This window comes from Oryctolagus cuniculus, chromosome 17, assembly GCF_964237555.1.
Source record: "Oryctolagus cuniculus chromosome 17, mOryCun1.1, whole genome shotgun sequence".
Lineage (NCBI taxonomy): Eukaryota > Metazoa > Chordata > Mammalia > Lagomorpha > Leporidae > Oryctolagus > Oryctolagus cuniculus.
The window spans coordinates 59934657-59949960 of NC_091448.1; the positions used below are offsets into that span (position 1 = coordinate 59934657).

At 42.9% G+C, this 15304-nt stretch overlaps 1 protein-coding gene across 48 annotated transcripts in view; it reads left to right on the forward strand.

The window, feature by feature from the left end:
• NCOR1 (nuclear receptor corepressor 1) overlaps window positions 1-15304 on the forward strand; it is a 168722-nt gene that overhangs the window by 127939 nt on the left and 25479 nt on the right. For all 48 annotated transcript variants that reach the window (XM_051824416.2, XM_070061434.1, XM_070061440.1 and 45 more), the window contains 8 exons: window positions 1734-1854; window positions 1950-2051; window positions 4029-4129; window positions 7784-7952; window positions 9994-10134; window positions 11753-11836; window positions 12341-12597; window positions 12942-13302. In XM_051824416.2, the coding sequence (XP_051680376.1) occupies window positions 1734-1854; window positions 1950-2051; window positions 4029-4129; window positions 7784-7952; window positions 9994-10134; window positions 11753-11836; window positions 12341-12597; window positions 12942-13302 (1336 nt within the window). The remainder of the gene's footprint in view (window positions 1-1733; window positions 1855-1949; window positions 2052-4028; window positions 4130-7783; window positions 7953-9993; window positions 10135-11752; window positions 11837-12340; window positions 12598-12941; window positions 13303-15304) is intronic.

Here is a 15304-nt window from a genome sequence, read left to right on the forward strand (position 1 = left end):
TTTAGGGGTTCTCTGTGTATATTGGGGTGTGCCTTTAGCACTCAGTCAAGGCAATTGGCAGCTCTACTTTAGTCTTCGTTTCCTGCTCTGCAGAGCTTTCATGTCAGCCAAAGGTGAGAGTTTAGGGCCTTCTCACATCTTTCTTAGAAATATAAAAGCTTGGATGGCGCCGCGGCTCACTGGGCTGATCCTCCACCTTCGGTGCCAGCACCCTGGGTTCTAGTCCCGGTTAGGGTGCCGGATTCTGTCCCGGTTGCTTCTCTTCCAGTCTGGCTCTCTACTGTGGCCTGGGAAGGCAGTGGAGGATGGCCCAGGTCCTTGGGCCTGCACCCGCATGGGAGACCAGCAAGAGGCACCTGGCTCCTGGCTTTGGATCGGCGCAGCATGCTGGCTGTAGCGGCCATTTGGGGGGTGAACCAATGGAAGGAAGACCTTTCTCTCTCGCTCTCTCACTGTCTAACTCTGCCTGTCAAATATATATATATATATATGTACATATACACACACATGTGTGTGTGTGTATAAAAACTCATAGCCCTATGTTCCCAGGAGTGTGCTGGAGCTTTTCATACATCGGTGAGCATCTTGATCCTAGCTCTTCCTTCTGGGCTCTGGTTAGCCTGTAGTTTGTTCTCTATCTGCCGCTCTTGGCAGCAGAGAAGTTGGTCATCTTTGACAAGCCTGCACTGCCTTCCCTATCCTAGTCAGGTTAAATAAGGCAGCTATGCAAGCGAAATCTCCAGATTCATGATAGGTGTATGGGAATGAGGGTTTTAAGGAACTCCAGCCCTGCTCTCCCCTTATGCTGGCTGCCAGTCTGCTGGTTTGTACCCTGGTGTTTAGGACCACTCCAGAGCTCATGGGGAGAATAGGAATGGCAGTAGAGCAAGTTAAAATGCCACTGAGCTCACTCTTCTAAACTGAGTCAGTGGCTTTTCTTGAGTAAAGGCTGCCAGTTCTCTGCAAGCCTTTGGTTAATTTTCAGAGTTCTTTAAAGGCCGATTCATACATTTTTGCAGATAATTCTGGTGCTTTTTATAGAAGAGAGTATTCAGGAATCTTTATTACTCTATTTTCACTGCATTCTCTCTCCATAGCATTTTTAAGAAGAATAAATGTTAATAATAATAGCTTTTATTTTGAGCACACTGTGTAAGTGCTTAGTTTTTGGAACTTTTAATGGAACATATTATCTGTGTTTAATTTATGGAAGTTCAGAAGCCGTATTTTGCTCTTTTTAATTTTTATAAGAAGTCTATGAAGGATATTTTCTTGTTTTGCAGAGTTTTCTTTAAAAAAAAAAAAGAATTATTTATTTGAAAAGCAGAGTTACAGACAGGGAGATACAGAGCTACTTGCCACCTGCTGGTTCACTTCCCAAATGGCTATAATGGTTAGGGATAGGCCAGCCTGGAGCCAGGAGCCAGGAGCTTCATTCAGGTCTTCTGCTTGCTAGCAGGGTCCAAGCACTTGGTCCATCTTCCACTGCTTTCCCAGGCCTTTAACAGGGAGCTGGATTGGAAGTGGAGTAGCTGGGACTTGAACCCGTGCTGATGTGGGATTCTGGTGTTTCAGGGGGCAGGTTAACCGACTGTGCCAGAACACTGGCCTTTACAAATAGTATTCTTAATTTTGCCTGACAGGGGTATAAACTTCTATTACAGACATGTGAACATTGACTTTATAATTGACCTCGTGAAAAGACAATGTTTAGTCTTTAAATTATTTTTTAGGGAACGCCTGGCACGTATCTGACTTCTCATAATCAGGCTTCCTATGCTCAAGAGGCAGCTAAGCCCTCGGTGGGATCCATCTCTCTTGGACTGCCACGGCAACAGGAGTCCTCCAAATCAGGTCAGTGTGTTACAGCAGGACACAACTGCATTTGTAGCATCACAGCCAGTAATTCAGTACTTGGTTTATTAATACTTCTCTGCTTTTGTCCACAGCTGCTTTGCCCTACATCAAGCAGGAAGAATTTTCTCCGCGAAGCCAAAATTCCCAACCTGAGGGTTTATTGGTCAGGGCCCAGCATGAAGGTGTGGTCAGAGGTAAAATATGCAGAAACATTAAGCTTTTAGCCCCAGTGAATTTTAAAGTCATTAACATGTTTTAATACTGAATTTTCAAGTTACAGCCTTTAAATTTTAAATTGAAGGGGTGGACATTTGGCCTGGTGGTTAAAATGCCAGTTTTGACAAACATGTTCCATATTGGAGTTCCTGGGTTTAATTCATGGCTCTGGTTCTTAACTCCAACTTCCTGCTAATGTAGGCTGTGAGTGGCAGTTGTGATGACTCAAATAATTGGGTTCCTGCCACCTATTGGGATACAGGGATTGCATTTTTGGCTCTCAGCTTTGACCTCAACCCAGACCTAGAGAGAGAACCAAATGAGATAGGATGAGATCTGTTCTCTGTCTCTGCCTCCCAAATAAAAAGTGGAAAGAAAATTTTTTAATGATGTATTGAGGCCGGTGCCGCGGCTCACTAGGCTAATCCTCCACCTTGCGGCGCCGGCACACCGGGTTCTAGTCCCGGTCAGGGCACCGGATTCTGTCCCGGTTGCCCCTCTTCCAGGCTAGCTCTCTGCTGTGGCCAGGGAGTGCAGTGGAGGATGGCCCAAGTGCTTGGGCCCTGCACCCCATGGGAGACCAGGAGAAGTACCTGGCTCCTGCCATTGGATCAGCGCGGTGTGCCGGCTGCAGCACGCCAGCCGCGGCGGCCATTGGAGGGTGAACCAACAGCAAAGGAAGACCTTTCTCTGTCTGTCTCTCTCACTCTCTCACTGTCCACTCTGCCTGTCAAAAAAAAAAAAAAAAAAAAAAAAAGTATTGATTTATTTATTTGAGAGAGAGAGAAAGAGAGAGGTTTTCCATTTGCTGGTTCATTCTCCAAATAACACAACTGCCAGGTCTGTACCACTCCAAAACTGGGAACCAGGAACTCCATTGTCATCTCCCACTTGGGTGGCAGGGGCCTTCATCTGTTGCCTTCCCAGGCACATTAACAGGAAGCTGGATAGGAAGCAGAGCAGCCAGGACTGGAACCAGCACACCAGTATGGGAATTCAGGGTTGCAAGCAGCAGCTTAACCCTTTGCGCCACAATGCCCAGCTCCAAGTCAGAACTTTAAGAAGGAAATTGTAAATAATTTTTCTTTCCACGTAAACATGATGGCATAGCAGGTTAAGCTACCATCTACAGTGCTGGCATCCCATATGGGTACCAGTTCGAGTCCTGGCTGCTCCACTTCCAGTCCAGCTCCCTGCTAATGTGCCTAGGAAAACAACAGCAGAAGATGGCCCAAGTGTTGGGCCCCTGCACGCATGTGGGAGACCCAGAAGAAACTCCTGGCTTTGGCCTCACTCAGCCCTGGCCCTTGTGACCATCTGGGGAAGTGAACCCATGGATAGAATCGCTCTCTGTGTCTACCTGTGTGTCTGTAAATCTGACTTTGGAATAAATAAATAAATCTTTTTACAGTTTTCTTTTTAAAAAAAAAAAAGATTTATCTTCATTTATTTGAAAGGCAAAGATCCAGAGAGAGAGGGAAAGAAATCTTACATCTGCTAGTTTGCTCCCCAAATGACCACAATACCTGGGGCTGGGCCAGGCTAAAGCCAAAAGCCAGGAGCTTCCTCTGGGTCTCCCATGTGATTGACAAGGGTCAAGAGCTTGGGCCATCCTCAGTTGCTTTCCAAGGCTCATTAGTAGGGAGCTGGATCAGAAGTGGAGCAGCTGGGTCTTGAACTGGTGTCCACATGGGATGCGGGTGCTGAGGCATTGGCCCAACCTTCTACACCACAGTGCTGGCCCCTCAGTAGTTTTTATAATTGCAATATTTTTTAGAGGTATATGTCAACAAATAAGAACTATTTGTTGTGTTTTTTCTTTTCTTTATTTTTTTGTTGTTGTTGTGTTTTTTCATTGTCTTCTTATTCCTCTCCCAAAATAAGGGTTGGTTTTCATTTTGGGAGATAGGGAGAGGTAGGGGATATCATTTGCTAATAATTTTGTTTTTATTCAGGTACCACAGGAGCCATCCAAGAGGGAAGTATAACTCGGGGAACTCCAACCAGCAAAGTCTCAGTGGAGAGCATCTCATCCCTGCGGGGCTCCATCACTCAGGTTTGTTATGATCACCCCCAGTCCGTGAGTGTGCGATGTCACACTGAACAACGGCTGGGGAGAAACAGAAGCAATGTCTCACAGACTGTCCCAGTACTCCAGTTTCGTGGCTAAGTTTACTGTTCTGGGTGGTGGGACTGGATCTGAGTGACAGTAAACCTCAGATCTGCAAAGCACCTCTAGAGAAGGCATTAATGCATTGTTTTGTCCACAAAATGCTATCTATAATGCCTTGGTTTGAAAAGGTCACTTACTTGGAAATTGACAGAAGAAATGGGGCCCTTGTTGATGGAGCTTTCACTGTCTTGCTGGCAGAGCTTTTTACCACATGTTCTGCTTAAAATAGAAATGGAGAATTGTTACAAATTATTTGCTTGCTTTTCTCCTTGTGAAGATGTAGGTGTACAACCTCAGTATGTTAGCTGCCTTGTTAGAATCACATGCTAAATTATGAGATGTGAATGGCATTGATAAAGGCTGCAAATATTAAATATTTTCCTCTATTTTGAGGGGAAAATAAGTTACCAATTTTTATTCACGAGTGGCCTTTCTTTTACTTAGATGTTAATGTGAGATGTGAAATAATCTTTAGCCTCTTATATAGTTGTGGAAAGGAAAATCCCCTTTTTGGAAATAGTTGTAAATAGAAACCTGTGCACTTGCAGGTGTCTGAGTTTGTGTGTCTTCACACGGTTTCAGTTTCTTGTTCTGTCCCCTAGAACGGTAGTTCCCAAGGTGTGGTCCCTGGGTCATCTGCGTTAGTTTCGCCTAGGAAGTTGGTTGGTATATAAATTCTCAGCTTTGTGCTACTCTTTGGGGGTGAGGCCCAGCACTCTTTTCCCAGGCCTGTCAGTGATTCTGCTCAGGTCTTGCTAACCAAGTGTGGGCTGTGCCCTGACATATTAGCATCCCTTGGGAGCTTGCTAGAATAAAGCAGAAATGTTTGTCCCACAAAGGACCTTATGAATCCCAATCTAGATCCAGCTAATTCTTCCCTAGGGCTTGGTTTACAGAGTATATGGCATATAGTGATCTAGAAAGTTAGATACTAACTCTTAATATCTCTCCTTGCACATTTGGCCAAAATGTGTGTTTCAGTTTTTAGGACAAGCTAGCTTTAATAAAGACAGAAGAAAAATAAGTTGATTCATGCATTATTTTTCCTGATCACTCTAGAATCCACACTTTGGGCAGGAAGACAGAATCAGCTGGGTCAGTTGAGGCTGTTTCATTTGTTCATTTTAAATATGTCCATTTTAGCACTTCCAAAGTTTACAACTGAGCTCACTTCATGGAGGATGAGTAAACACATGGTTCTCGTTCTCTCCTTGCTGTAAGCATGTAATTTCAATCATGCTTATTGGAGTTTCAGGTGTTTTCAGAGTACCCTGGGGACCCAGGATGTTTACCAGGACTAGGTCTAAGCCCCTCACTCCTGTTTCAACCCATGCGGCTCACTTTTTAAAGATGATCGGGGGCTGGCACTGTGCATAGCACGGAAAGCTGTCGCCTGTGGTGCCAGCATCCCATATGGGCATCGGTTCTAGTCCCGGCTGCTCCACTTGCAATCCAGCTCTCTGCTATGGCCTAGGAAAGTAGTAGAAGATGGCCCAAGTCCTTGGGCCCTTGCACCTGCATGGGAGACCTGGAAAAAGCTCCTGGCTTCGGATCAATGCAGCTCCCGATTTGCGGCCAACTGGGGGAGTGAACAGGCAGATGGAAGACTTCTCCCTTTCTCTCTCTCTCCCTGCCCTCTGCCACTCTCTGCCTCTCTGTAACTCTGCCTTTCAAATAAATAAAATAAATCTTAAAAAACATTGAGCAATTTATCTTTTTTTTTTTTTTTTTGGACAGGCAGAGTGGATAGTGAGAGAGAGAGACAGAGAGAAAGGTCTTCCTTTTGCCGTTGGTTCACCCTCCAATGGCCGCCGCGGCTGGTGCGCTGCGGCCGGCGCACTGCGCTGATCCGAAGGCAGGAGCCAGGTGCTTCTCCTGGTCTCCCATGGGGTGCATGGCCCAAGCGCTTGGGCCATCCTCCACTGCCTTCCCGGGCCACAGCAGAGAGCTGGACTGGAAGAGGGGCAACCGGGACAGAATCCGGCGCCCCGACCAGGACTAGAACCTGGTGTGCCGGCACCGCAAAGTAGAGGATTAGCCTATTGAGCCGCAGCGCCGGCCAAGCAATTTATCTTAAAAGAAATGTTCTGTAACTAAAAAAGGGTAGAAAGAGTAATGGCCATTGGCCCAGAAGAGGACTATTCATGCTAAAATTTAGGTGATAGGACCGCCACATAATTAGTATAACAAAGCAAAGACCCATACCAGAGTTTTCTTCCCCCCTTATTGATGACCACAGCCCTAACTCAGCAGACAGTTTGATGTCAACTTCTTTCGTCTTCTTACTACACATATGAGACAAAGGTGTAGTATCCTAAATTTAAAGCTTAATCTGTCATGTTTTACTTTTATTATAAACTTTAAAAAGTAAAATCTGTATTTATTTGACACAGTGAGAGTACTCCCATCTGCTGGTTCACTCCCCACATGCCCACAATGGCTAGGACAGGGTCAGGCTGAAGCTCAGAGGAGGAAACTGAATCCCGATCTCTCACATGGATGGAAGGAATCCAGTTAGGCCTGCTTCCCAGAGCCTGCATTAATGGAAGCTAGAACTGGGGTCTCAGCCAGCAGTTTCTATCTTTATTTATTTATTGATTATTTAAGTGTTTATTTGAAAGGCAGAGTTACAGAGATGTAGAGGCAGAGTTGGGGAGAGAAGTGCTCCATCTGCTGGTTCACTCCCCAAATGGCCACAATGGCGAGAGCCGGGTCAATTTGAGCTGAGGAGCCAGGAGCTTCTTCCGGGTCTTCCATAATGAGTGCAGGGGCCCAAGCCATCCTCCACTGCTTTCCCATATGAATTAGCAGGGCGCTGGATTAGAAGTGGAGCAGCTGAGACTTGAACCGGCATCCTTATGGGATACTGGCAGGAGCTTAACCCATTATGCCACAGTGCTAGCCCTGTCAGTCAGCAATTTAACATCTTGGTGAAACACGGCCTTCTAAAGGCTTTTTAATATTTGCATGATTTTACACCTTAAGGTAAACGAACTTCTTTTCTCAGAGTTAAGTCCCTTAATTATAGATTTGACTTCAGGTGGGGAATACAAATGAAAAACCCATCATTATTTTACAGTTTTATATGGCAAGAGTTTGTGGATGAAGACATGGGATTTCTTTATGTTACAAAAAGTTTATTTAATTGAAAGAGTTCTTCTATCTGCTTGTTCAGCCCCCAAATGCCAGGAGTGAGCCAAGCCAAAATTAGGAGCCTGGAACTCAATCCTAGTCTCCCCTCCTGTGTCTCAGGGTGCCCGTTAGCAAGAAGCTGGTATTGGAAGCAGAGCAGAGACTTGAACCCAGGCACTCTGATGTAGATGTGAGCATCTGAAGCTTACCGCGGCACCAAATGGTTAAATTTATAAAATTTGTTCATAAAAATTAATTGCTGACCTCTTCTCATGTGCTGGTGCTTTCTTCTTTGAAGCTGCAGGGGGATCTGACTCTGAGTGAGGTGCGTTACATTTTCTGAGCCTTCTCCTTTCTTGTAAACTTGAGTGACTCCTCTGGTGCTTGTGTTTGATGTGATGACAGGGTACCCCGGCTCTGTCCCAGGCTGGCATACCAACCGAGGCGCTGGTGAAGGGATCCATTTCTCGAATGCCCATTGAAGAGAGTAGTCCTGAGAAAGGCAGAGAAGAAGCTGCATCCAAAGGCCATGTAATTTATGAAGGCAAAAGTGGACATATCTTATCCTATGATAGTAAGTACTGTGTGCACACCCTGAAGTGAGTATTGTAATGTATGGCAGAAACACAGGCTGGTTTTCCTGCATTCTGGCAGTGGGGAAGGCTGTACATTTTTGCCAAGCCCATGTTTTCTTTTGGTAAAAGAAGCATTTTGTCAAAATCCGCTGAGATAGTCAGTGGAAAGTGATCTGCAATGCAAAGTGAGTGCTGAGTGTCCCAAGTAAGTGGTTGCTAACATCATCGTTGACTGTGGTCAGTCAGTTTAGCTTAAGAAAACAATCTCTGTTCAACTTAAATAGAATCACTTTTATTTTAACATAATTAATATTTTATGAGTTGAATTAGTGAGTAGAGGCCAGCACTGTGGTTAGCGGGTAAAGCTGCTGCCTGTAGTGCCGACATCCCTTATGGGTGCCAGTTCAAATCCTGGCTGCTCCACTTCCAATCTAGCTCTCCGCTATGGCCTGGGAAAGCAATAGAAGATGACTCAAGTCCTTGGGCCCCTGCACCTGCAAGGGAGACTTGGAAGAAGCTCCTGGTTCCTGGCTTCAGATTGGTGCAGCTCCAGTCATTGTAGCCATCTGGGGAGTGAACCAGTGGATGTAAGACTTCTCTCTCTGCTTCTGCCTCTGTAACTGTGACTTTAAAATAAATAAATAAATCTTTCAAAAAAAAAAAAAAAAGAATTAATAGATAATAATTCTTACCTTGGAAAGAATATTCAATTTAAATACTCTTTAATAAAACTTTTAATGTTTATAACTGTGTATGTAAGCATTTTCTTTAGATGTATTCTTTTTTTTAATTAAAAGGTTTATTTATTTATTTATTTTTTTGAAAGGCAGAGTTACAGAGGGAGAAAGAGGGAAAAATCTGCTGGCTCACTCCCCAAATGGCTGTAATGGCTGGAGCTGGGCCAGACTGGAGCCAGGGGCTTCTTCCTGGTCTTCCACATGGGTGCAGGGGTCCAAGCATTTGGGCAGTCCTTTGCTGCTCTCCCATGTGCATTAGCAAGGAACTAGATTGGATATGGAGCAACCAGGACTTGGACTGGTGCCAGTATGGGATGCTGGCATCTCAGGTGGCAGCATTACCCACTACGCCACAGTGGCAGTCCCTTAAGATGTATTCTTAATTTACATTTTTCCCAGTAGTAGTATTGTATAAGAATCACTCAAATGTGATAGAAACATTAGCCAAGGGTGTGACTGAATTTGAGTTTTCATTTGCAACCAACTATCTGTGATCTTAGAGTAGTCATTAGGTATGATTTCTATTTGTCTTCGAATTTAAAATATAAAGAAAGAAAGTGTGCGAGGATAGTGTCTGATGCTGCATAATGCATGGTCGCTTTCTTACTTCCTTGTGTCCTATTTTAACATGCCTCATATATTCTGATTAACACTATGTTTCTGCCCAAGCCAAAAATCTGGGTATCTTCCTTGTCCTCTTTCTCTTTTCATAACTAGCAATTCACTGAGTTATTTGGGGTCTATTTCCTGATGCCTCTGGAGTCTGTATCCCCATTGTTACCATCATCTTTCCTCCTGTTCACTCAGTGACTCCCTGATTTCCCAGCATGCTTTTTGTCTTAACCATATTCAAAGCAGTTCATCATATAGCTTCTTGTTGATTCTCCATGGCCTTCAAGGTAACCACAAACCCTGCCTGTGGTTTCCCCATCCCTCCATGACCCACTCCCAGATTCTCTTCAGATTGCTCTCTTCCCACTTTTCTCTTCACCTACTATGTGTACTTCCTCTACCCTTGTCTGGCCGACTCCACTTTCCACAGGAGTCATTTACTGAGTTGAAGTTCTTTTAGTGTATCTAGAGGGACTTAATTTGTTAATCTTACCTATAAGCATATATTGTTCTTGATACACACAGTAGGCATTCAGTAAGTATGTCTGAACAAATTAAAACATTGTCATGAATATCATCTACACAGATGATGATACTACTGTTTGATTAAATGGACTACAATTAAGATAACTTATTTAATGTCCCTTGTAGATCTTGGTCTCTGAGCAATTCTTGTTTCTACATTTTTCAGATATTAAGAATGCCCGAGAAGGGACTAGAAGTCCAAGAACAGCTCATGAAATCAGTTTAAAAAGAAGCTATGAATCAGTGGAAGGAAATATAAAGCAAGGAATGTCAATGAGGGAGTCTCCTGTATCAGCACCGTTAGAGGGTAAAGTGTCCCCTAAATGTTATTTAGATACCTGTACTTTTGTTCAGTAAGTTTGCAGTGTTGAATTGTATTCAGTCTCTGTCATTTCTACCTCAAATTCATTTATATTAATGAGTTTAAATTTTTACTCATATCTCTGTATAAACCACGTGTCACATGACGGTGGATGGAACTGAAAGTGGAATATAATTGGTCATATCATAGGTAACAGTTAGAATGCTCAGATTTGAATGCTCAATTTGTAGATTACTTTCTGTTTGAGTTAAGTGAGTATAAAAATGGAAATTTTATTATAACTTTATTTTGAAATTGTGAGGCAGATAAAGTAGTGTAGTGGATAGAGCAAAGAGATGAATCTGAATTCTAGCTTTATCCTTTCCTGGTCAGTTTGTCTCTGCCTGTTTCTTCCTGTGTAAATTAAGGGACTCTGCCTCCCATTGTGTGAGGATTAGAGAGCAGTGTTACCTGGTGTGGATCATGTGATATACTTTTAGTAAATGATCACCTTGGTTTGCTTTGCTTTTGTTAATAACTTGCCTTCTTTAAATGTTTACCTGTTCCAACTAATTTTAATATAGATAAAATGCTCCATGCGGGATGAATTGTACACACATTGCTCAGAGCTGGGTTTTTTAAATATTAAAAACAAAACCATTTATTTTTGCTTTAGGGTATTTGTGTATGGTTATTTACACCTCTTGATTCATATTTTTCAGCAGTATTAATATGAAACTTAAATTATTTCATTTTGATTTGCATGTTTCTTGTAATTTATTTTCTCTATTTTTGTGGTTCCCTTTTTCAGATATATTTCAGAACAAAGCAATGATTTCTAATCCTGTATCTTTTCTACCTGTGATAACCTATGGGATTTGCTTTTTTTTTTTTAAAGAAGATTCATTTATTATTTGAAAGGCAGAGAGAGAGAGAGAGATGGAGACCTTCCATCTGCTGGTTCACTTCCCAAAGGGCCACAATGGCCAGGTCAGGGCCTGATTGACGCCACAGGCCAGAAATTCTGTCCTGGTATCCCCCATAGGTAGCAAGGACTCAAGTACGTGGGCCATAATCTGCTTCTCAGTCAGGCACATTAGTGGGGAGTTCCCAGGAACTTGAACTGGCACTGCAGTACTGCAGTATGGAATGTGAACATCGTAAGTGGCAGACTTAATTTGCTGTGCTGAAACGCCCACCCCAGCTGTGGGATTTTAAATTGAGCTGTGAATGTATCCTTCTTTTTTGACTGATAATTAGATGCCTTCTATGGCCATTTTGTATTTAGGAAAACATTCACAAAGGACTGAGTGACATCATATTGGGTGTTTTTATGTTCTCCATGATACTCTTCTGGGTAGTTCACACATTTAAAATGATAACTCTTCCTCTCCAGAGCTTATACCAAAAATATATATTCTCAGGTCAGCATTAAGTATATTTAAATTGACACATAACAAGGTTACTTTAAAAAAATTGTGGGAAAATTGAATTAAAAGATGAGTTTGGTGCCAGAAATTTTAAATCTATGCATAGTTTCTTCATAGTAATAGTTTTTCATGAACATCTTGAAGACCCCTCTTGCATTGTGTTTGGTAACTGAGTTGCTTTCTTGTTCTGAAAGGGCTGATATGCCGAGCATTACCCAGAGGGAGCCCTCATTCTGACCTCAAAGAGAGGACTGTGCTGTCTGGCTCCATAATGCAAGGTAAACTTTGCCTTTTTATTTATAACTGCCTCACTGGCAAAACAGTTTGATAGTGATTTTTAGTGTGCAAATCCTGCTTTTCAAGATATTTTCCCTTTTCAAATATTTAATAGTAAATACTCGATTATAACTTTCTTGTCTCTGAGCTACAGAGCTTATTGGAAGATGATAGTTCACTAGCTTTTTAATATAGACCTCTTTATTATATAAAAACCATATCTGTGAGACTGTGATGAATGATATGCTATATCTTGAACAACTCTAAAAAATGGTTGATGAATACATATTTGAGGATTTATTATAAACAGGTAATCAGTTGGAAACAGCAAGAGGATAAGGCATTATTTTAAAATTTATGGTAAGTATTTATGAAAAAGTTACTTTATTCAGTCTTAAGTATATATTTCTGTAACATTGTGGAACTATAAGTGTTTTATTTTATTTGAGAATTAGACATGGCTCAATATTATTTTAGTAAGTATATTCTCTGCATCCTTTTTGAAGGCACACCAAGAGCAACAACTGAAAGCTTTGAAGATGGCCTTAAATATCCCAAACAAATTAAAAGGGAAAGTCCTCCCATAAGAGCATTTGAAGGAGCCATTACCAAAGGCAAACCATATGATGGCATCACCACCATCAAGGAGATGGGGCGTTCCATTCACGAGATCCCACGGCAAGATATTTTAACTCAGGAGAGCCGGAAGACTCCAGAAGTAGTCCAGACCACGAGGCCCATAATTGAAGGTTCCATTTCCCAGGTGACTAGAGCATGGCTCTTTTCTGTCAGCACTTTCACTTTAGACTGATATTTATGGAACATCGTTAAAAGTATGATTTACTATAAATAGTTCTTAAGAGGTCAGATCTCTTGGAAGTAAGCAAAATTTTATGTACTCTTTATCATTAGTTTCTCTTGTGTTCAGACATGGAGTGTATCAAGTGGGAAAGTGTGTAGCTCAGGATCAGTGGGTGTGTGACTGAGGCGTTCACACAGACGACAAAGGTTACCTGGGAAACAATAGCTGCCGAGGGCCAGTGTGTCAACCTGAGATACAGCCGCAGATGACTTGGCTACCTGTCACGTTTGTTTCTTTCCCTTTAGGGCACACCAATAAAGTTTGACAGCAACTCAGGTCAATCTGCCATCAAACACAATGTCAAATCTTTGATCACGGGGCCTAGTAAACTACCCCGTGGAATGCCTCCTCTGGAGATTGTGCCAGAGAACATAAAAGTGGTTGAACGGGCAAAATACGAAGACGTAAAGACAGGCGAGCCAGTGCGTTCCCGGCACACATCCGTGGTGAGCTCGGGCCCCTCCGTTCTCAGGTCCACACTTCATGAAGCTCCCAAAGCACAGCTGAGCCCGGGCATTTATGACGACACCAGTGCTCGGAGGACTCCCGTGAGTTACCAGAACACCATGTCCAGAGGCTCACCCATGATGAGCAGAACTTCCGATGGTATGTTACCCACTGCAGCCCAGTTGGATCACTGTTGACGTGTCATAATTCTATGTATTTGTGGGGTACAGTGGACTGCTTGAATACTTGTGTATGTTATACAATGTTTGAGGTGCAGCATAAGCTAATTCCCGATTCAAACATTCAGTACTTCTCTCTGTTGAGGTCTGAGTACCCTAAAATTTATTTATTTTCATTTATTTGAAAAACAGAGAGAAAGAAGTCTTTTCTTATGCTGGTTCACTCCCCAAATGCAACAGCTGTGACTGGGCCAGGCTAAAGCCAAGAGCCCAGAACCCAATCTGGGTCTCCCACATGGGTGGCAGGGAGCTTAAGTACTTAAGCCATCACTTGCTGCCTTGCATCACTTGCTGTCATCACTTGCTGCATTAGAAGCAGAGCTGGGCCAGAGCTGTGGCGCAGTGTGTTAAAGCCCTGGCCTGAAGCGCCAGCATCCCATATGGGTACCGGTTCTGGTCCCGGCTGCTCTTCTTCCAATCCAGCTCTCTGCTATGGCCTGGGAAAGCAGTAGAAGATGCCCAAATCCTTGGGCCCCTGCACCCACATGGGAGACCCAGAAGAAGCTTATGGCTCCTGGCTTTGGATTGGTGCGGCTCTGGCCGTTGTGGCCATCTGGGGAGTGAACCAGCAGAGGGAAGACCTCTCTCTCTGTCTCTACCTCTCTCTCTAACTCTTTCAAATAAATAAAATAAATTAAAAAAAAAAAAAGCAGAGCTAGGATTTGAACCAAGGCACTCTGATACGGGATGTCAGCCTCCCAAGTGGCACCTCAGACTGCTGCGTCAGGCACCCACCCTGGTCTGAGCGTTCCTATTGTACATTTCCATCTCTCGCCTTGCTAGCTGTTGATTCACAGGATCTGCAGGTTTTGCTTGATACTAAAGGGCTATGGCAGGCTGTCATTTTAAAAGTAGGCATCATTCTAGGTAACACACTTAATACTTACATCAGATACAGTGTGTGATAGAATCCAGAAATGCTCTAGAGTAAGTATATTTCTTGACTGGATTTTCAGCTAATCATGTAAGATTTTTCTCGAGGTCAGTTTTGACAGTTGTTTCCCCAGCAGTATGGTGGTTGAAGATTAGGCTGCTGAACAAGCAAGATTGCTAAGACTTGAATTAAGTTCTTACTGTGTAAACTTGGACAACTAATTTTTTGATGTGTTAGTTTCCTCATTCATGAAATAGTAATGTAATATTAAGACATAGCTCACTGGATTATTGTGGATTAAGTTGATGTGCTGTGTTGTTATAAAGAACTTAGAGTAATGTGCAGTGTGTATGCAGGTCGTGATAAAGGTAGACTGTCATTGTTGCTATTACAGTTATTATTCCTATCATTGCAATGCCATGCTGCTAGCAGCTATGTCAGTAAGGTACGAGGCACTAATTTTTACCACTAATTTTTACAACCTGAGACCATAAAAGTGCATCCAGTTCCTTTTAATTACATTGCAGTACATGTTTATTTGAAGTTCACATGCAAAGTCCTTGGCTGGACATCTGAATTGTAAAGGTGAAGAGTGTTTTGTGTGGCAGGAGAGAAGAGGCACAGAGGAGAAAGGGAATACCTGGTAACGGGTAGGGTGATGAATCCATGGCCTTTTGGTGCTGGCTTTAAAGGAGAATACCTGCCCTGCAGAGGGCAGTGGCCCCCCACAGCTGAACGAGTTGGGACTTGGAATGGGGGAAGACAAACCATAAGGATGGTTATTTGGCATTGATAGACATATTTCATCATGGCCAAGTTTGTATTATCAAAGTTTTAGTAATTAGGTAGTGGTGAAGTTTGTATAATATCATGTGTTTGTCTAAAGCCACTAAATGAGTAAATATTATGTGTATTTTACACAATTTTAAAAATTGAAGGTGGTGGCTGTTAAGATATTGATTATGATAGGCGTTGGTGGGACAGTCTAACCCCTCTGAATAGCATCATTTAGAAAGAAGAGGCTGGAGTATGGCAGATACCGGTGCAG